At 41.1% G+C, this 24,192-nt stretch overlaps 1 protein-coding gene across 1 annotated transcript in view; it reads left to right on the forward strand.

Moving 5' to 3' along the window:
• Positions 1-24,192, forward strand: part of LOC122809196 — a 640,703-nt gene that overhangs the window by 233,466 nt on the left and 383,045 nt on the right. The window contains exon 5 of the mRNA XM_044080502.1: positions 5,935-5,979. Coding sequence (XP_043936437.1) covers positions 5,935-5,979 — 45 coding nt within the window. The remainder of the gene's footprint in view (positions 1-5,934; positions 5,980-24,192) is intronic.

Here is a 24,192-nt window from a genome sequence, read left to right on the forward strand (position 1 = left end):
TTACCAGAGGAAAAGTTTAGGTTGTTGTTTGACTTGAGTAACTAAACACACTTGTCTTAGCTGAAGTTGAAGCTACAGTTCATCTGAATGTCCAGTATATAAAGCTAGTTGCACTGCAGAGCATGTCACTGTAACACAACAATGAGCTTACACTGAAGTACTATATGCATTTTATAGTCATCCAAATTTCATAAAAGGCAGCATCTCATAACAGATGAATCTGAATGACTGTGATTCTCTCTACAGTTCAGTAGGAAGAGTAGTGCAGCAGAGCACCTACACTTGCGCTGTAGCACAGGTATCAAGGAGAACGCACGTAAGTACTGACTTTTCATGATCTAGGATGCACACACAAACACACATGCATTCGCATTCACAATAACCAGTCATGCACAGACACTGATGGACCCACTCTTACACTGTCTCAGTGTTCTCACACACACACACACACACACACACACACACACACACACACACACACACACACACACACACACACACGTATATACAGTGACACACCGACAGGCACACACATGTACTCTTACTCGTATACAGAATGATTCACCTCCAGTAGGTATATGTGCAGGGTGAAGCAGCTCTAATTTACCTTATATAGATTTTCACCAAACATATGTATAGGTGTGCACCAGAGTAATATGGCAGACAGTTAATGCCTTTGGAACCCTACCCACCACTTGCATAGTTTTGGGTGCCTGTGAATCCAAAATAATGCAAGTATTGTAACTTGGGAGAATGCTGAGAAGGCTGTTTATGTTATCTTCCTACCATGGAATACTGCTTTTGCTTATATCATGCAGAACATCATTGACTAAAGTGCACAGAGGGAATTCCTAGCCATTGAGAGGGTCTGTGACTCAGAACAGTATTTTCAGATATGTCGAAACAGCTTGTGTGCATCTTGCATTCTTTACAAATGACTATGAATACTCCTCTAAAAGTGTCTTCCCTTATCTGCCTTGCAGTCTGTTTTCACCTTCCCTTCCCTGTCACTTCAAACATCTCTAAATGTTATCCACTCTTGTCACTGGCCAGTGACTTTGTAGCATGGGCAGCATCCACCTACCTTGTTCTAACACACATTACAGCTCTCATCCCTTCCTACTCATACTGCATTTCATAATAAAATCTGATAGACATGCTTTAGGTTATCCTTGTTTGCACCTGTGATGTGTTCCAGTGCCATTTTTGTCTGTCTACTGCCTAAACGCTTGTCTCTGCTTCTTCTTGTCTGGACCTGTTCCCCTTCCATTGTAAACAAACACAAAAATAAAAACAATCTGCACAACAAATATGCCATCATGGAACCTTATTTTAATAATATGTCTTATAGAAACAAAAATTAAAAAAAAAATAAATGTATATCGTATAAAAACTTCCCTTCCATTGTAGTTTAAAAGTACAAATGTTGACATATACATTTGTAACCCACCTCGTCACATCTCAGCTAATATAAAGGCTGATGCTGGCACAGAGATGGACTGTGTTTCAGGTCTGCCTCCATTCTGCTACAGACACTGTAAAATTCTGTAATGTACTGTTTCATCTGGGCTATGGCATGTAGTGTGAGTAATGCTTTCATTTTCTAGTTTGACATCTTTCTGCAGCCACCTTAGCCCTGCTTGCTGCTGCTTCCAATGTCCGCTCTTAAAGGTAGTGTTACTTAGGTGCACTTCAGGATGCATACACCCCATCTTTTGGTAGCCACTTGCAGCACTTGCCTCTTGTCTTTTTCACTTTATGCCCTAAACTGGTTTAACTATAATCTTGACTCTTTTTCTCCATTTTCAGGACTCCTATTGTTAATCGAGTGTTTAGTCACAAAATCTTTCTCCTCTTCCCCTAAACTGATCCTAAACTCTTTCACTTCCTTCTCCCTTATTACTAACCCTCTTATTTGCAACCTATCTACCTCAAGTTGTACCACTCCAGTGGAACCCCAACCCTTGCCACCTCTGCTACATACCTACCTGACTGTTCTACCCTTGGTCCTTTCTATACTCACCATGTAGGCCTGCCTCGACTCTTCTGTCCTTTCATTATTTATCACTACCGTGTGGCTAAGTGCTTGTTTCTGCTCACTACTCTCTTGATTTCCTTCTGTTGCTGGTTAGGTATGGTCACCTTTAATTCTGTCCTTCGTTAATCACTTTTTCTGCTTCTCTGCACCAGTTCTTTCACTTTGACTTAATTTCTCTTTGTTCTCTCTTTTGTACCTGCATCTCTCATGTTCTCCTTTTACTTTAATTTGTTTCACCCCAAGTGGCTTTAGGCCTTTAATGACCTTTACCCTGTTTTGTTGTCATCATACCCCCTGCCTTTGTTCCCACTACATTTTACCTATCTTGACCCATGTGTTAACCTCCTAATGTCTTTGTTTATGTGGATGAGGAGTCTGTTCCATATAGCAGTATTCTCTGCAAGATGTTCTTGTCCTTGCAAACTAGTTGTTGCAGAAGAGGTTTAGATCCCTAGAATGAGTATTTCTGATGCCAGTTGACTTGCTGATGTGCACTAAATCCATCAGTAATGGGTCAGAGGATGCCCTGTATGCCAGATGCAGGTCTCCTCATAGCAGTCTGTAGGATAATGAGTATAGTGACAGAGGTTTGAGTCAGTACATGTAGGACATATTGTTTAGGCCTTATTATCCTTTAATTAAACCATCTCTGTGTGTGTTACACTTGTTGCATGTGTCTACACAGATATGTGCTAAAGGGGGCATTATCTTTAATGATTGTCCTAATGTGGATTAAGCAAAGAAGTATAGTGACATCCCTAGATCTAGACACAATTCCTTTATTTATAAGCTGTACAGTACAGAAGGACTTCCTTACAACAGTGGACACATATTGGTAAAAAAATAGGTTACTGTCCACATAAGTTCCCAAATCCCGACTAACTGGGTCAACTCTTAGAGATGTATTGTCAGTGTAGTAGATCCCTTGGTTAGATGACTTCCTAAAGGATACAGTAATGCATTTTTAGCATTTAGTGTCAGTCCATGTTTTGGCACCACTTATTTATTTGGGACAAACCGTCCTGCAGGACGGTTAAGTCCTGGCTTGCAGTTATCTGCAAACTCTATTTTAATAATAATTTAAGAATAAGAAAGCCCACTTTACAAGATGAAGGCATAATTATAACAAACAGAAATGGTAAAAAAAAAAAAAAAACTTTTGCACTTGATCTTTAAGAAGAAAAAATAAATAAAAATAAATTGCTCCACTTTCTGGAACATCTATTTCTGTGCATGCATTTCATTTAGAATCCTTGGCACATCATTACATGGAAAGCCACTGTGACAGAGAAGTATCGAATGATGATTATTAGTCCTGCCCACATTTCCTTTTCTGTTTAGACTACACTGCTGCAGACATTTGTTCTTACCTTCACACACCAACCATGTACTAGTTTGTTGTGAGCTGTGGGCAATGCGTATGTACCAGCCTCCCACCTTATGTACTAAGTGACTGACATGGATGCCGCATACAGTGCCAATGGTTTATAAACTTTGTTGTCTTGCATGCATCATTATACTTCTGTCAGATTAGATCTGAATCGACACCCAGATGTACTAATTACTCAGTGGATGTATTTCTATGAATTTGTTTAGCTTACATGTAAATATGCAGTTCCATGAACTAGCAGGTGGGCTTTTCTGTGAATAGCTGGCTGTGTACAATTAGTGAAATTTGTTTTGAGAGGAAGGAGAGGAGAGAAGAGAATTTGTATAGGACTTTTGAACATACCTCAACATGTTAGTGCAAGAAATCTGGGCAAAGATAAAAATAATGGGGGGACAAAGGCCCCAAATCAGGGACGTATTTTAAATATTGCTTCTATACACTTATAAGGCTTCTACAATAACAAGTTTTGCTTTACCATGGATTTTCTGAAGGATGTTAAGTTTTAATCTCAAATGTGTGTCACTATTTAGTGACTTTAGTCCTCAATGAGTAGCCAGAAAAACACAAATTTTATGAGAAACAGACCAAAAATATGAGGCAAAAATCTGGACGTTCTGCAAAAATCTGGACAGTTGACAGGTATGCTTTTGATGCTAACATTAAGGTAGCGCTAATACATTTTATTAGTAGCACTCAGAATCAGTAGTGACCAAGTGTCATAGATGGACATTTATGGATTGTTGATGAGTAGTTCAGATGTCTCAAGGAAGTACCCTCTTTTCAGGGAGATACTGAGGAACAAAAAATGACTAGCCACATAATGAAGGCCGAGGTAACAGCTTATATGCATGTTCAAGTGAAAAACCTGAAAGTTACAAAGATGTTCTTGTTTGAAAGCAGAAAGTGTTCATTTCAGGTAATATCTGTTGAAATTGCAGATCCTAATATTTGTATTTGTTGAAATTGAAGATAGTAACATTTGTAACCTAGCATATTACTTCTTTATTGTACAACAAATTACACAAAATAACAATGCTGTAAAAAATAAGAAATTCAGGCTGTTATACAAGATGACATCATAAATTAAGTAAAGATTGGCTTGCTGCATTTTTTTCAGTTTCAGCCATTTAATCAAATACATAACTGATTTCAGGACAAACAGCGTGCTGTGGAAGCGCTGGAGAAGTAGTATTTTCTGTACAAGACAAAATGTTTGGATTCGTGACGGTCAGAAATGGCCTGTCATTTGTACTGCACACAAACGTTAGCAGTGTCAGTCCTTGTGAAAAGCATCCAGTTAGGTTCGATGACTACGACCTGTGTGAGAGAAATGGTTCAACATATGTTTTGAACATAAGACTTGTAACTAAGCAGCATAATGCAACTTTCAGAATGGGGTATGGAGATAAAGGGCTCACCTCTGAAAAGCTGTTTGTACAAGGTAAAGAGTTTTGCAGACGAAGATCAGTTCTGTTTCAAACCGTCAAATTTTATGAATGTGTGTGTGTTTGTGTGTATGTGTAAGTGCAGAATTATTTATTACGTTTCTTTTTAAGTTGTTTTACTTTGGATACATATGAAGAGACAGAATTGCATATTCTAAACTGTAAAATATTGCTGAAAAATAATTACGTTATGAAATTTAAAAGAAAATATGCAGATTGCTCATAATGGAACAGTGATTTCAGAGAAGATAGTTAACTCACCATTTAAGTGTCAGATTCTAATATATGAATACATATTGTAAATTGCCAGGTAATGTTTATGTCACAAAATAATTTTACTGCAGTAAGCAGTTATAATATGTTTCTTGCATATTACCAGATGTTCATCGTGTTTCACTGTTGCAGTCATTACTCTTGGGTTATCCTGCTGGCAGGCTACCCTGATGTGGAAACATAAGTTCGTTTTCCTTCCCCATCCAGTTTGCCCCTTGCTCACCTGCAAAAGCCTTGAAAATGTGTCTGATGTCAGATTTTTCAGTGTTTTTTCAAAGTGGTTAGATTTTGAAATATTTTTTAAAGTTTATGCAGGGGGCAGGCCCCCCGCTCCCCCCACACCCTTGCTTATTATATATATACCAACTCTGAGGTCATACAGCAGTTGGGAAAGTACATAAACCCCCTCCTAGTATAATTTAATTGCTGTCAGTATTTTGGGTTTTGGTCTTTTTCAATTTCAGTCTTATTATATTTCAGTCTTTTGATGTTTCATACATTTTAAACACACCCATCTGTTTATAGATAGGTAGATATAGTTATATAGAATAGATAGGTATAGGTATATAGATAAGTATAGATATAGATGTAGATGTATGCCTTTCTTGATAGTTTCTGCATATTGAGAATTTACAATTTTGAAGGCTGAGAATAGCAAGGTAGTATTAATTTTCTGACAGGTACCCACATGTATATAAGCCATACTTTGTACATTGTGTTTGTTAAAATGTGCATCAGTTATAAATGTTTATTTTCATGTTGTTTACACAGTTTTAATTTATTTTCAGAGTGTCAGCACATGAAGTCTTCACTCATTACAATGGCTGAAAAAGGTATGGTCAGATGTTAAATAGAACATACAAACTCATACTAAGTAAGCGTGTAATATTTTATAACTTCAGGATGCAGTCAGTGTCTTACCAACTGATCAAGTAAACTTTGAAAAAGTATATTTGATGTCTGAAGATAAAGAGATTTAAAATGTTATTCTTTTGAAGTCCTTTTGTGAATCTGTATTTAATTACTAAATTGTGCATTGTTGGTATTCTTGTAAGAAAGGTTGTAATCATCCACACTGATCTCTTACTTTAATTTTGGGATATAATAGTAGTTGGTTTTCTTAGTGTGTTCTCTCTACCAATCAGCCTTTCAACCCATACATCCTCAAAAAAAATGTTGCCCACCTATACAGTTTCATTAATGCTGTACAATATCGTTAACAGAATGGACATAGTGGTGTTCTGATGAGGAACCTATGCTTGGAAGATAACAGATGCTTTCCTTCTGTATCATTTCATTGATGTGTTTTATGCGGGGAACATCCTTACTGGATCTGTTACTGATATTATCCTGTCTTTCACTCCAGTTATGCTGTTTTTCTTTGAAACTGCTATATGGGGGGGGGGGGGTGCATGTAACCTGCACTTGCACTCACAGTGATGTCTGAGAGAGAGCACACAACGTTTGAACTTGACATGTCATCTCCCACCACAATGCAAGGACACTTCCTGCAAGTAAAGAAAAAAACAAAAACAGTGAACATTTGCAGTCTACACTGTTTCAAGGATATATACATGTATACTTGTTTGACTTGCAGAGAATTCCAGTAACCGCTGCTAGCAGAAGAAACCATCTAGACATTGGATGATGGTGGCAGGAGGTGTAAGACTCACTGAGGAGAGTCCTCTCATAGATCAACTGTTTTTTTTTTTCCAGATGGTTCAGTAGAAACATAGCTGTTGTATCTAATATCAGAGGCCTTCCTTGGTGAATCTAATAATGGAAAGAGTCACAAGCAGTAAAGCACCCATGATGACAAGAATTATAAAACATCCAGCCAGCCAGGTGGTGAAAACCAAGGTGTAGGCTAAGTCCTAGTATACTGAAATGTCAAAGGAAGCCCAGCTGCTCTAGTCATGGATGAAACTGTAATTTCTTTGTGAATGTCTGAACTGAGGACTAAGTGTACCTGACCAGGCTTATGTACCGAATGGAGCTTCCACAGAGGATCCTCACAAAAAAGAATACATAGTGTAGACAACATGTCCTGTGCAGGCTGCCTCAAAGCCTTATCCTATACTTATTCTTTTAGAGACTGCTGAGAGGCGGTCTAAGCCAGGCCTTCAAAGCATTCTCTAAACCAGCCCTTGTGGACCTTGTGTACATCCACTAAACAAATGACATTAGAAGCACCAAATCTAAGGGCCTAAACCTTGTCTGCAACATAAAGAAGGCAAGTTGCAGGGACAAGTATATGTCTCAGAGACAGCCCATTCTCTGGAACTGACTTCCTATTCACATGAAATGAAGTGCCTCCCTGCATTTATTCAAGTTGAACTTGGATCAGTGAATGAAGAATCCTAAATGTACACCTGGTCTGCCTCTTTTGTCCCCACTAGAACGATGATGCTTGTAAATGCTCACTCACCATGTCCAAGCTATACCCCCAATAAAATAAATAGTGTCAAAACCTTATAAATATATTTAAGAAGCATGGCTAGGCTTAGAAATGCACCATATTGTATGCAGTATTTAGTATGCTCTGCTAATTAACCCAGTCCTGTAGTTTGTATTCATCAGTTGTCAGGATGTTATGGATTCTGAGTTTTTGGTTAGACTGAAGGTATCATGTAAGAATTTTATTTGGGATACCTGTTCAGACCTTAAAGCCAGTGAACCAGGACCACATACAGCCCATGTGTCTTTATAATAGCCAGAGAAATATCAGCTCTGTGATTCCATGATGTATTGATAATATTCTTATCACAAGCTCTATAGGAGGTATGAGCTAACTCATTCTCTTTCCTCAGCACATACCCATTTCAGAGTTTCTAGGAGGAAATAGTAGGAGGCCTCAGAAGAATTGATTACGAGCATCGTGATCCTTAATATTTTTCTAAAGGAGAAGTCTTAAGTAGAGAGCAAAGAGTTTAAGCTGTATGGCATCCATCACCGATGATAACACTGTGTAGGTATCAGGTGGCAAGATGATCTGGTTAATAGGTCTTGTACTGGACTGAAAGGATCGTGTAGGAATCTACTTTTGGATGCCTGGTCAGGCTCTGACTCAACTGACCCAAGGTCATCTAGTAGCTGTCTGCCTTTGCAGGATCCAGAGGAGTAGTACGTGTTTCCAGAGTGCAAAGTTGATATTCTTGATAACAAGCTCTACATGAGGTGTGACACATGGTTCATAATTTTTCTTCAGCCCAGACTCATTTTAGAGTTTCTTGTGTAAAAGTACAGAGGGTTCTCAGCATATTCCATGTTGAACTTCAGTAGCTTTGATTTTTTTTTTAAAGGAGAGTCATTAAGTAGGGGGTGGTAAGAGGTGGAGATCTTGTTATTTTTATTTGCCTTACCTAAGGTGATCTCCACTTTCTGCCACTTCCATGAGAAAGAGAGTGAGAGTAGATGTCCTGCAGCTGTCTCCAACCCTGGACCTGGTGCATATCCACATGGATTATTAGTATCTAACAGTAATCCCAGCAGTGATAAAATAGGAACTTGAGATGCATGCACCAGATCTAGTTGTGGTGTCAGTCCATGCCCCCTGAGCGTGATCTTTTGTTCCCATGATGGCAAATTGTGAATATGCTTCAAACAACTATATGACATCAAGGACCTGAACTGTAGTCCCTGGTAAAGGAAGAGTAAGCTGACCCTTTCCATTCTAAACCAGTGAACCCTGTTGTAGCTGGGAAAGACCAAAGCAGAAGTGTCTGTGGTTCCAAGTGCAGTCACCAAGGAATAGCTGAAAAGAGGGACTCAAATGACCACTCCACAAAAGCACTGTTTCATGGACATACTCCAGTGGATCAAACTGTGTGTGGGTGCAGCATACACCATGAGATCTATCCTCCAAGATTTTTGCTGCAGTCAAACCATTCCTAGGTCCCTTGCAGTTCTAGAAGAGAGTGTGACAAATATCTTCCTATCTTTCTTTGACTTAGCCTTCCAGTGATGCTTCATCATAGAAGTAGGGTTGCAAGAGGTACCCTCCCACTGTTTATATCTGGCAGTCTTAGCCGCTGCCTTTGTCTGAGAAAAATCAAGGGCAAGGGACTTCTGTCTACTGTGTCTTCAACTGGCTAGAAATTACCTTTATTTTTTTCTTCCTTTTTCATATTGTCTTATTCTATAAAGTTTTTTTCCTGCAGTCATTCATTCATTCTTTCAACATGTCCCATGTAAACAATACTGTACTGTGTTAACTGTGGAGGAAACAACTGCATTAAGCTGGGGATCTGGGGGACACATAATTCCCAGAAACCATGGGGGTTCTAGATGCACTGAGGTGCATTTTAGAGTTTTTTTAAATAACAATGTTATGTTGTCTTATCTCGCTGTAATTTTTGCTGGTTGGGTTTGGAACTGAGTATCGGTTCTGACTCGGACGAATTCAAAAGCTCAAGAACTTCCACTGGTTCACGGCTAACCCCTATCCCATTTTGCATGTGGTAAAATCCCCATATCTCATTTGCCACTCAAGTGACCGGGATGTCTTCTGACTGGCTCGTTGGCGGAGTAGATTTTATTTCACTTTTTGGTCAGTTTTCTGTATTATAATGTGCGATAGATTTAGATAAAACCCCTTATAACTTCCGTGCATTGTTTTCCTTTTGTTTTTATGAGAGACCCGTTTAAGTTAGAGGGCGCTCGACGGCCCGTTTAACTTAGAAGGCCACTTCCTGTCCCCATGCCTTCCTTCCGTTGGAGATTCCCCTTAAGTTAGAGGATATCCATCATTGGATTATGTTTCATCTAGTGATAGTTTCTAGTGTGTCAAATAGTGGTTAGATCCATTCTCTGATAGGTTGTGTATTGAACTTTTGGTGTGGTAGGCTCCTGTTTCTTGGAGCAGTTTATGTAGTGTGTTAAATTAGTGGTTAAACCCATCCTTTGGCATTTTTTTCTTACAGCTTTCTGCAAAAAATTAATCTGGGTGCCTTTCAACTTCTTGTGTGTTAGTAGTTAGTAGGCTCCTGTTTTTCTTGGAGCATTATAGCTAACCATTTAAAGTCTCAGTTTAGAGTATAAACAACAAAAAAAGTTTTTTTGATATAGCTTTCTTTACTTCTTTTGGTTTGTGCTTGTTCCTTGAATATGTCAAAGGAAAAAGAGCCTAAAGAACATGGGCAGTCTGGTTTCAAGAAGTGCGATCAATGCACTCAAAAGATGTCAGTCATGGATGGGCACACCAGTTGTGTATATTGGTTGGGTGCCATCCACTTGCAAGACCCTTGCACTATTTGCCATGGGTTCAGCAGCAGGGTCCTTCAAGAGCATAAAAATAAATTGATGGTCAGGGGTTTGTTAAAAGGTCCATTTCAGGAATCTTCGGAAGGATCTCAAAGCTCCAAGCCTTCTTCTCTTCCTATTCAGGTTCCAAACGACATGCTGTTTTGGCTCCAGCTTCAGAGCCTCCTAAAAAAGTTACTGCTTCGGAACCGAGGGCTCTTGGTTCCGACAAAACAAAATCAACCTCTCCGGTCCCATCAGTATCCTCAGAGCCGGTAGAGTTACCTATTAGGAGATGGTCTCCTATGTTGGAGCCGATATCTCCAACCTTGAGATCGACCATTTTGGAGAGGGCCAGATCTCCTTCATTATCCTCCTGTTCCTCCAGGAGTTTATCTGATGACAATGTGGAGTGGGTGGTGAAAACATTGGTTAAGACTCCGGTGCTGGCAAAAATTTTTATCGTCTCCAACCCCAAAGGACTCGGGATCATCCAAGACACTGTCTTCAATTACTCCTCTGACTCTGTTGTTGGTTTCGGAGCCATATAGTGTGGATCCGATAGGAGTGGAACCATCGGTACCAGGACCTCCTTCAGGATCATCGGTTCTGGTTTCTGCTCCGATGTCCTCGGGTTCTTTGGATCTCGAGGAGTCTAGGAGCCGATGCTCACCCATCGGGTCTGAGGAGGGGAGTCGACACGAACAGTTGTCTGAGCTGATTCTACCCCTTAGTGCCTCGGTGAGGTTGAGCTCAGTTCCTACATCAGCTTTGGAGCCACCCGCTCCACCTCGGAGTTGATCCTCAGCGTCTTCGAAGTGGAGGGTCTTTTCAGTGCGGAGTGAGGGGGTCTTTTGAGCTGATGTCATCTCACACAGCTCCACTCTCGGAGCCATCTTTTCTTCCCTCCCAGGTGCCAGTGTTGCTCTTTTCTTCACCCACTCCTCCCAAACATAGAAATCCAGAGCCCCAGGAAGCCCTTATGGGCAGCATTGTCTCCTCTGAAACTTCTCCAGAGTATCATTCTGAGAAAGTCCCTCGGAAGAGACTGTGCAAGAGTAAGCACATAGACTCCCCTGAGTCAGTTGCATTGGACACTGATTTGGATGAGTCTAAAGGGTCCCTGTGGTCCCCCCTCTAAGGATGTCTCCTTTGTTGACATCCTTGAGATCCTGAAACAGAGGGGTGGATGGAAGCCCACCAACCCTTCAGAGAATGAATCGGTGTACCTGGAGTTTTTTGGATCTCATCCTTCCACCTCCTGGGTGACCCCTCACCCCGTACAATCAGTTACTTAACGTGATGTCACGTAAGGCCTGGACTTCCCTGGATACAGTGGAACCAGTTCCGCAGAGGCCCAACAAAATTATTACAGCCCCTAGTGAAAAGTGGTTTCTTGCCAAAGGAGTCCCTATAGATGAGATGGTGGTGGTGCCAACCACTAACAAGGAGTTATCGAAGACTCATCTGTTCATCCTCCCAATAAAGAGTCACGGACTATGCACAGATATGGAAAGCATACCTTTTCTTCAGCGGCCTTTACCTGACCCATTTTATGAGGCTTCAAAGGGTCCTCCTTAAAGAACTAGGAGATACTCTTCAGGGTACTGTAGCTTCGGGGACTGCAGACAAGGTTTCTACACAGCTCTCCACCCTCAACTCGGTTGTCAATTCCTCCATGAAACTGATTTCATATGCAGCTGATGGGGCGAGCTGAGCAGCAGCTACAGGAATTTCCCTAAGGAGACATTCCTGGATGCGTCTTTGCAATTTTGCTGAACCCTTCAAGTCTTCCTTCACCAATGCCCCTTTTGATGGATCATCCTTTTTTGGATCCAAGGTGAAAGATACTTTGACCAGGTGCGAGCAGGAAGGAAAATCCTTGTCTGCCATGGGAGTCCATTTTTCCGCCCTGTCTAGACCTTATCCCAAAGGTCAGAAGGGTGGAAAGATGTGGTTCCACAAGTCCCAAAAAGGTTTCTCCGATGCACGTGGTGACACTTCCCCCAGGGGCAGAGGGGGAGGTGCTAATGGAAGACGCCGACCTCATGGCAGAGGGAGTTTGCAGAATCAGGGTGACAGAGATACTTTCTCTGGGAGGCCCTTCCAGCGCTCCTGAAAGGAGGCCCACCTGCTTTTCTCTGGAGGCAGTCGAGGGACATTTGTTACTGTACCCAAAAGCCTGGCTAGAGATATCCCAAGACAAATGGATACAGACAATCATATCCAGAGGATACTACACCCCCATTTCTACTCCCCTTCCCATAAACAAGTCCTTGCCAGACATTCCACAAGGTCAAAAGGACTACACAACACTAGAGGTACTCAAGTTGCTAGCAAAAGAGTCATCCAAAATGTCCCCACAGACCACATTGGATCCGGAACTTACTCAAGGTTCTTTTTAGTACTATAGATGACAGAGGACTGGAGACCTTTTCTGGATCTCAGCAAACTAAACAAATCCATAAAGAAATCAAAGTTCCAGATGGTGACACTGCACTCAGTATTTCCCTTTATAGGGAAAGACGATTGGATGTGCTCGATATATCTCCAGGACGCGTATTACCACATAAAAATAGACAAGCGGTCCAGGAGATGTTTGTGCTTTTGGCTGGGAGCCAGTCATTACCAGTTTTGAGCCCTGCCCTTTGGCCTCACTTCAGCCCCCAGAGTGTTCACCAAATTCATGGCAGTAGTCACGGCTCACGTAAGACATCAGGGATTCCAAGTGTTTCCATAACCTTGACGACTGGCTCCTGACTGCCACCACCATGCATTTACTTCTGCAGGCGAGGGATGAAACAATGCTTCTTTGCGCCAGACTAGGCGTTACAGTAAACTTAAACAAATCTGCCTTGTCATCTTCACAGCATATTACTTTCTTAGGCGCAGAACTGGATTCAAAGCAGATGGTGCTAAAACTTACCCCCAAGAGAACTCAGTCCCTTCCTCATCAAATCAAGGTATTGATATCAAGAAAAAGGGTTCAAGCCAGGGTTGTGTTAAAAGTTCTAGGTACCATGGCAGCTGCAATTCTTTTAGTTCCCTTAGCTCATCTACACATGCGGTATCTCCAATGGTTACTCTTTGTCCAGTGGTCCATGCAGGATCTGCCTCTGTCTTACCAAAGAATCATTACAGAGTCAAGCAAGAAAGATCTTCACTGGTGGTTACAGACAGAACAGTTGTACCTAGGCTGCCCATTTGTTTTTCCACAACCAACAGCAGTACTGACCACAGACACTTCCCAAATCAGGTGGGGGAGCATTATCTGGGAATGACGGTCCAAGGGACATCGCAAGAACATGAGAGCCACTTGCACATCAATGTCCTAGAGATTTGACCTGTGCTGTATGCATTGCAGGCACTTCAACACTCTCTTCTAAAAGGAACAGTTGCAATTCAAACAGACAATATGTCAGTGGTATGGTACATAAACAAGCAAGGAGGAACCAAGTTGTACCCCCTATGTCGGGAAGCACAATGAGTATGGCAATGGGCGGTCACTACTCAACATTTCCTGATAGCAACGCATATCCCGGGGAAATCCAGAGTGATAGTGGGCAAACTCAGCAGAGCGATTCTATTACCTCACGAGTGGTCCCTCAAACCAGAAGATGTGGAAGAGATCTTCCAGAAATGGGGCCAGCCTTGCTGCGATCTTTTCGCCACTTCCATGAATGCCAAATGTAGCAGCTACTTTGCCCTCATTCCCCCTCCAGGGAAGTCACCAAGGGATGCACTTGCCCACAATTGGGCCCCGGGACTACTCTATGCCTTTCCCCCCTTCCCCTTAATACCCAAAGTACTTCAGAAAGCCAATATGTTGAAAAGCACAATGATTCTCATTACACCTTACTGGCCTCAACAAGTTTGTTTCCCCTTTCTCTGGACTCATTTACTAGAGGAACCGTGGATTCTGGAACCAGTTTCAGACCTTTTGACCCACTCATTGGGAGCGTTCCATCCAATCCATCCAGACCCTCAAGTTGACAGCATGGCTGCTCCAATTCCACGCTTAGCCAGGTGTTACAAATTTTCCCCTGAAGTTAAACATATCTTGGTCTCTTCCCACAAACCATTTACAAGGAAACTATATTCAAGCAAATGGAAAAGATTTTCTTATTGGGCTGTTAAACACAAAGTAGTACATTTTATGGGCCCTATTACCGCAGTTCTAGAATTTCTCTCCAAGCTTTTTGACAAAGGAGTGGCAGCAGCTACCATCAGAGTTCAGTTGGCAGCTATCTCTAATTTTCATACTGGCGAGATGGGAATGCCTATTATGTCTCACAGATTATGTAAGGCCTTTCTGAAAGGTACATTCTTACTCAGACCCCCGATCAGGGAACCTCCAGCTCCTTGGAACTTTAATTTTGTGCTATCTGCATTGGTTTTTCCACCCTTTGAACCTACAGCATCTTGTGTTATGAAGTTTTATCTTGGAAAACTCTTTTCTTGGTAGCTATTACTTCTGCCAGATGGGTGTCGGAACTTCAAGCTCTCTCCATATGCCCTCCTTATATAGTTTTTCACAAAGACAGAGTATCATTAACAACTAATCCCTCTTTTCTACCCAAAGTTTGTTCAGAAAGTAATCTAAATCAATCTGTGGATTTGCCTGTGTTCTTTCTGAATTATACCAATAAGGCAGAGTATACGTTACATCAATTAGATGTTCACAGATAGCTCCACTTCTGTTTGCGTAGGACCAAAGTTTTCAGAAAGTTGGATCAGATTTTTGTGTCCTTTTTGGACAAAATAAAAGGGTTGTCTGTTTCAAAAGTGACTCTGTCTAAATGGCTTACAGATTGCATTTCCTTTTCATATACTAAGAATAACAGACAGTTATAAGACAGAGTAAAAGGCTAGGCTTCCTATGGACACTATTTGTGTGGCCGCCACATGGGTGAGACCTCATACCTTTATTACTCATTACAAAGTAGATGTGGCCTCCTGGAACAGGTCTTCCTTTGGTTCTACTGTATTGAGGAGTCTTTTCTCTTGAGCCACCCTAGGGTAAAGGTGATAGGGACACTGTCCCAACCAGCAAGAATTACGGTGAGATAGGACAACATATCATTAAGAAGTTATGTAATCACCATAACATTCCATTTTTGTTGTCCATCTTGCCTATATTCCCACCCACCTTTCCCCTCCTTTGTTCCTGGAGGAACGGGTGGATAATCTTATTGTTATGTATATAGTTATGATGGCTTGGAGTCTTTGATTCTTCCTTCTAGAAAATTGCAATGTTCTAGTGGGTGGGTATACTGAGTTAGTGTTTCGCTTGCAAACAAGATCTGGGGATTTTGCCAGATGCATCATGGGATAGGGGTTAGCCTTGAGCCAGTGGAAGCTCTCGAGCTTTTGTATTCGGCCAAGTCAGAACCGATACTCAGTTCCGAACCCAACCAGCAAGAATATAGGCGAGATGGAGAACAAACATAGAATGTTATGGTGAGTACATAACTTCTTATTTTTCTCCAGTGATTGTGTGAACAAATATCATGATCAGAGAAAAAAAATATTTCTCTCTGCATCCTTTCAGCATGTCCTAACTGTGGTAGACTACACTGTAATAACTGCAGCAGAAATAACCGCAGTAAGCTATAAAGTTTCTAGATGCTCTGAGATGCATTTTAGAGTTTTTAACAGCCTGTGTGTGTGTGTGTGTGTGTGTGTGTGTGCGTGTGTGTGTGTGTGTTTGTCCTGCAATTGCTTGAACAAAAATCATAATCAAAGAAAAACATTTAGTAATACTCTTCATTTTTTTCATGTATTCTTTCAACATACCCTAACTGACCAAGACTACACTGTAATAACTGCAATACAGTGGAAATAACTATGTTAAGTTGGGAGCCAGGTGCTGTTAGACCCCCAGCTGCCATGAGGTTTCTAAATGCCCTCGGATGCATTTTGGAGTTTTGTAAACAAATGTTTTGTCTGAAGATTGCCTGAACAAAAACTACAATCAAAGATAAAAATTTAGTATTACTCTTCCCCTGGAATTCAATAAACTCTGTGTAGGCTTCTCTGGAAGCCTACATGGAGTTTGCATGTTTGCGCAGTGGTGAGTGGTGAGCAGCAGCTCACAGTTCCTGTTAATGCCATGCGATGTGTCTAGGCTAGGTTTCTTGGCAAGCAGCAGTGTTGCTGGCAAGAAAAAACACGTACGTGAACGCGGATATCAATTCTGTTTCAAGCAGAGCATCTGCAGTCCACAGATTTGCGCAAAATACTACAATGATCACCAGGGCTTCACAGATAGCTGTCAGTCTGGTAGTGCAACACGTCTGCACAAAGGGCAACATAATGCAGGGACATTTAACCAGAAATAAGGACATATTTGACATAGATGTCACATAGAAATTTGTTAGAATGAAACTCAAGCATACTTTTCAACCTGTTAGAGAAAGAAATCTGGACAAAGCCATAAGTAATGGGAGACAAAGGCCCAAAAATAGGGAGAGATGTTTAATATTGCTCTTCCCAACTTAGAAAGTTGATAGAATGATAGGTTCTACAGTAGCCTGCACTTTCTGAAGAGCATGACATTTGAAACTCAAATGTTTGTCATCAGTTTCTGACTTCAATCTGCAATGTCATGTCAATGATTTGCCAGAAAACCAAAATGTTATGAGGAAAAGATCAAAAATATGAGACAAAAACTAGACATTCTGCACAAATCAGGACAGCTGAGAGATATGAACTCAAATGTATGCAATATTCACTCAAATCAATCCTGAGGTCATCCCACTGATATGGCAGAAAGTCAGAATTTGACAAAGAACACATCTGGACATCCTGGGAATATCTGGACAGTTGAGAGGTATGAATGCGAAGTATATGGTCCAAACACAGTACAGGACATTGTACCTACAGTACATAGTATTATGATATCCCATTCCTGGCATTGTGTACTGAAGCTGTGTAAATCTGCAGTGGGACATGGACTCCCATGTAAAATGAACACTCGGGAAGTGTGTGTTTTGAATATGGACACACTCATGAATTTTAGGAATGTACACAGGGAAAGGGGATGGGTGAAACTACCTAATGTACAGCAGAAGAGGGCATGTCAATAGAAGATATCTGCAGCAGCAACACCTATCACATGTCTGTATGGTACAGTAGGGGCTGCACAGTAAAATTGTGTTTTATGTGACTGTCACAGAAGGTGACATATCAAAGAGGAACATATCTGTGTGAGATGAGCATCCTTGCATGAATAATGCAAAGGACATCTATCAGAGATATGATATACATTTGGGTAGGGTGCATATTGTGAAGCTGTGTAAACTGGTATTCCTAAATAGGAGTATACTGTCAGCAGAGTTCTCTAGCAAGGTGGACACAGGTGAAGGCTCATGGAAAACATTACAAGAACCAGCCACAATCATGGACAATATCAGAATAATACTGCCAGTAATCCCATGCCTCTAACATAACATATGTGATTTACAGTGATAAGAAATGAGTCTGCACACACAGGCACTTGAACAACTACTATGATACATCCACACTCTGAGGTTAACCATGCACACTGTCTTTGCACTGTAACATCTGCTGGAGGTGTTAGGAAGGACACTGCTATACCTGTATGTGACAATAGGGACAATACAGGCTAGTTGCCTTGTGTGCCTGGCATATATATCCATATATATATATATATATATATATATATATATATATATATATATATCAATATAATATCACTGTCATGAATGATATACATATCATTAATGTTGTCAGACACCTATGTATGTACTGTCAGCATAAGCAGAACAGGTAGCACACATGCATCTGGTGTAACAACTTGGTTAGTGTTCCGCACCAGCAGACAGTCATGTATATTCAACAAAAAGCATACCTATGTATGGTAAAACCAATAAGCTGTATGACAGCGTACTGTGACAAAGGTGGTATACTTCAGTTATACATTACTGGTAGATGTGTAGGAAGGCACATGAAGAAGGGTGCTTTGTACACAGTTATTGGTCTGATGAAGGCTGGAAACCATGAAGGTACTATGGCCTCTGATGTGGATGTCCTTCACATACCCAGTACTTGAGTTACATTCAAGGGAGTAGTCAGCACTGTGACCACATGCTGGTAGATGTACCACTAACCATCTGCCCCAACACATAGGTCACATACCCTATATCATGACATAGAATGATAGAAAGAGCGAATGCTCTTTTATCGAACACTAAAAATTGAAAGCAGTAAATGTTGAACACACGGAACAGCGATTTTTTTTACCCAGGGAAAAAAATCACTGCTCACCAAAAAAAATAAAAAAATCCAAACACAAAATTAAGTGGGGGGCTTTGCCCCCCCCCCACACCCCCTACTTAAATATACCAACTCCAAGATCATACCGCTGTGGAGGAAATGGCAAAGTCCCAAAAATGGCCCAATGATTTTTTTTTTCCCCTGGGGAAAAAAATTGCTGTTCCGTGTGTTCTGCATTCAATGCTTTCGACTTTTAGTGTTCAATAAAAGAGTGTTTTTGTGATCTGGCCTACGGTTTTGACACAATCGCCCATGCAGGTGTCATTGAGCAATCCTCCCATCTGGGTATTAACCCTTACGTCAGTAGATGAATAACCAGTTGGCTCACAGACAGAATACATTCTGTGAAAGTTGGTAAATCGACCTGTACCAGTAGAGCTGTCACCACTGGCAAACCCCAGGTATCTGTGTTTGGTCTTTCATCATTTGGACTCTATTTCTCGATATTCCAAGATAAAGTATATGGTCTTTGGCTTACCAGGCTTGCTGATTCTTGCATATTGGGTACAATCATTGAGTCCACCAATGATGATAATATAGTACAAGAGGAGCGAACACAGACAAATGAATGGGGACAAAGGCACATGATCTACAACTATATACAGAAATCTGTCTTTTTTATGTTGTCTGTCTGAAAAGTAGAATTCCATGTTAATCACATCATTGATAATAGTCCTGCTATGCTGTCACCCAGTGATGCCAGCACTGGGAACTCATGTAGATAGCACGCTGAACTTCGACCACCAAGTGTCCACAATGGTGTTGAAATCATATATTGTGCATATCATACTGTATGTCATGCCATCATTTTAAGATCTTAGGATTGTATGACAGCACTATAGCCAAACCTCATCAGAACAGTAATACAGTATAATGTTCTCTTTTGCATGTACATCACCAGACACATGGATCAGCTGGAGACCACAGGGCTTTCTCAGCGAGAAAACACAAGCTGTACAAACCATGCCATGCCATGATGCATCTGGATGGCGTTAAAGCCATGTCACTGTAATATATCTGGTATAGAATGACGTGACATCTGCCTGACCTGCAAGCCAGTGTCTAACCCTGCCCTGGTGGAGTATAGGCCCCATGCCTAAGTACACAGATTACAGAACTCAGTACTTTACACAAGCACCACAGCACAAGTCTGACCTGGAGTCTGTCAGACAACACTTTATAGCTAATGACATCAGCAGTGTCTGTTGAGGAGACTATAACAGTATCCCACATGCTGTTATAAAATTCTCTCTGTAATGTCAAGGGAGAGATCACACACACACACACACACACACACACACACACACACACACACACACGCACACACACGACTGCAGAACTCAGTACTTTATGCAAGTGACACAGCACAAGTCTGACTTGGATTGTCTCAGATAACACTTTATAGCTGATGACAGCAGCAGGGTCTGTTGAGTAGAATATAACAGTGTCCTGCATGCTGGTGTAAAATGCTCTCGATAATGTCAAGCAAGAGCTCTCACACAGGCACACACACACATACACACACACACACACACACACACACACACACGCACATGCACATGCACACACACACACACACACACACACACACACACACACACACACACACACACACACACAGTTGACTGCTGTGTGAATAGAATCCTTACCTATCTATAACTATACAGACTACAGAACTCAGTACTTTATGCAAGTGCCACAGCACAAGTTTGACTTGTATTGTCTCAGACAACACTTTATAGCTGATGACATCAGCAGGGTCTGTTGAGGAGACTATAACAGTGTCCCACATGCTGTTATAAAATGCTCTCTGTAATGTCAAGGGAGAGATCACACACACACACACACACACACACACACACACACACACACACACACACACACACACACACAGAGCTGACTGCTGTGTGAATAGAACCCCTACCTATGTATAAGTACACAAACTACAGAACTGAGTACATTATGCAAGTGCCAAAGCACAAGTTTGACTTGGATTGTCTCAAACAACACTTTATAGCTGATGTCATCAGCAGAGTCTGTTGAGGAGAATATAACAGTGTCCTGCATGCTGGTGTAAAATGCTCTTGGTAATGTCAAGCAAGAGCTCTCACACAGGCACACAAACACTCACACACACATACACATGCACACACACACACACACACACACACACACACACACACACACACACACACACACACCCCCACACACACACACACAGAGCTGACTGCTGTGTGAATAGAACCCCTACCTATGTATAAGTACACAAACTACAGAACTCAGTACATTATGCAAGTGCCAAAGCACAAGTTTGACTTGGATTGTCTCAAACAACACTTTATAGCTGATGACATCAGCAGAGTCTTTTGAGGAGAATATAACAGTGTCCTGCATGCTGGTGTAAAATGCTCTCGGTAATGTCAAGCAAGAGCTCTCACACAGGCACACAAACACTCACACACACATACACACACACACACACACACACACACACACACACACACACACACACACACACACACACACACACGTTGACTGCAGTGAGAATGGAACTCTTAACTATCTAAGTACACAGACTACAGAACTCAGTACTTTATGCAAGTGCCATGGCACAAGTCTGACTCTTATACGAATGAAGGTGAACTTATAGTATATGAGATCATTGTATTATATGAGATCAGTAGGCCATGTGGTTGACAAGGTGTTGGGAGAACTGCATAGGCTCATAGATTCATAGGAGGCTACTAGCCTAATGGCCCTAGGGTGTTTAGAAGCCTAGCTGTGTAAAAACACAAATACCCTTATTAAACATAGTTGGATGGTTGGTTTTAGCAGAGAGATTTTGTGAGCAGCACCAACTGGCCCTGTCCATGGGGGACATAGATGCCACCTCAGAGGAGACTTTACAATCACATAACTAATACTCAAGGTTGTGCTTGAACATGGTTATTGAGGAGTGCTGCATCACACATAGTGGGAGCCTGTTACAGAGGAGTTTTAATTGTTGGGGTATATATATCTGTCTCCCCACCATGTTCTGTTTATGTCACAGGCTAGGCTGTAGGTTGAGAACCCTGAGGCAAGTTATTCTTGTCCCATTTGATTTGCAGATACCCAGCATTTCCAGAAGGGCAGGGTCTGACTGCTTGATAGGGCAGGCATAGGTCACCTCTCAGCAGCCTGCAGGATACTGAGTACAGTGACTGGTCTTTCAGTCTTACCATGTATGTCATGTTTGGAGGTCCTGAAGTCTCCCAGGCACAAACCTGTGTTTTCTCCAATTGCTGCATGTGCCTGGTGAGGTACAGACAGAAGGGAGCATTGTACTCAATAAGTGGTTTGGTAAGGGTAGAGTATAGCACAGGTATGACCACCGTGGTCTTGGATGTAATGTCCATATGTATGGTGTGCGCAATGCAGAATGTGTGTGTGTCACCACTATGGACACAGTGATGAAAGTATACATTGCTATCATGTGTTCCCAAGTCTGACAACACTGCGGTTGATCTTAGAGGGATGCTATGTATATCATAATTATCAAGGGTACTTCATTGCCAAATGGGACAATGAGGCATTGCATGCTTTAAGGTACAGTCTGTGAGTTTAGTACCAATCATTTTTTGTGTGGCAGCCCCTTCTGTAATATGTTATCATAATTGGGGGACTCTATATTAGTGCATCCAGTTACCAGTCCTCCAGTCTTGGTAAAACACAGGCCATCTACTGTTGCCTGTGCTTTAGGGAAGTAGGTTGCAAACAGTTGAGGGCCCAGCACAGATCTTTGTGGTATTCTAATGGTAAGTGGCTAGTGGTGGAGGTGCAGTCTGAAACATTGAGAGTGTGTGTTCTGTTGGTGAGCCAGTTACCTATCCCTCTACTACTGTGTGGCTTAATTCCCACATGAGAGATCTTCACTATGAGATCTGAATGGAGGATAGTGTCAAATGCCTTGGATAACTTAACATAGGTGGTTTGTCTTGTTAACCCTCATGCAGGTCTTTGGGGTCAGTATTCAAGAAGTCCACAACATTCAATAAGCAAGATCTACCCTTAACGAAAGCAAACTGTGTCAGGGTCAAGTGTGTTGAATGTCAACTATGTCCCTGTGGACATGGACCATGCTGATTCCTTCCCTAGCCTTGCACATAAGGCTTTTTAGGCATATAGGTAAATAGTTGTAGATGTTCATCGTGCATACAGCTGCAGTAATCACAGATGGGTTCTCTGCCGTCAGGCGGGTCCTCAAACTGGAGTAGATAGCACCAAACCAAGGAAACAAAAAATGAAGACTTCTGGCAGGAAAACCACCTCTTATTTGATAAAAGAAAACTTCGGTTTTATTCAATTCCAACTGCAACTGCAACTGTTACACGAAGTAAAACCACACGCAGGTAACATAAACAACAGATAGCATAAAGCGCTTTTCGTCGACCTCAATAGGTGGACTTCTTCAGATGAAATAAAGTAAGCAGCTTCCAGCTTTTATAGTTCAAAACGTCAGTCACCAATCAAACAATTTTACAATTAAATCTAATTAGGGCTAAACCCAAAGTGATTAGACGTGCTGACAAAGCGAAATAAGTAGCGTTGTTAGTTACAAAATAATGCTATCCTTAAAACTTGCATATAATGTTAAAATTTAACACAGTTTATACTAGATGTTATATAGTATTATATAAAGTGCCTAAACTGTACCATTTAATGAAAAACAATATACACACGTTGTACTGAAGCTTGTTATTAGGTACAAAGAATAAAATATATGGCGCCTCACCTAAACCCTCAAATTTTAAAAGGGAGGCGTCGGTAAAAAACCTAACTATTCAATGAGAAAATACTATATTCAAACTATATAAAATAAGTTACATATAAATATATATATATATGTGACACAAAAACATGTATACATGTTAAACCAAAGGATTAAAATGATAATAGAGGCAAATTCACAATTAGATGACCCCTTCTTGATTTAACAGGAAGTATAGTCAAAGACTCAATGATTATAAAGTCGAGCCCTAAAGCCTAATATATTGATATTTAATCAATGTAGGCAATAGTACCTATATATTACTTCTGAACCAGGGGTAAAAGTTTAGAAAGGAAAAATAAAAATAAAAATACAAATTTTCCTGTTTTGACCAGCAATCATCTTTTCAGGCTTCTTAACTTCAATAGGCATTGGATATTACAATGCTCATTCAATCCTGGTGCCATGAAGGCATTTGTTCTTACTTGCCATGATAATTCATGCTCTTCCAACAAGAGATTATACGGTCCCCTTCTACTGTCAGATTGAATTTGATCAAGGCCAATAAATTTAAAGTTGTGGTTAGGGAAGACAGAGGTATGTTTACTCAGGGCGTTGTCAGTTTTTAAATTTGAGATGGCATTAGTATGTTCATATATCCTATCTCTTAGCCTCCTTTCTGTCTTCCCTATATAAAAGCATGTACAAATTGTACATAAAGCCCCATAAACCACCATTTTAGAATTACAGTCAATTT

Source organism: Protopterus annectens, chromosome 8.part0 (assembly GCF_019279795.1).
Source record: "Protopterus annectens isolate FY-2018-M chromosome 8.part0, PAN1.0, whole genome shotgun sequence".
In the NCBI taxonomy this organism is placed as follows: domain Eukaryota; kingdom Metazoa; phylum Chordata; order Ceratodontiformes; family Protopteridae; genus Protopterus; species Protopterus annectens.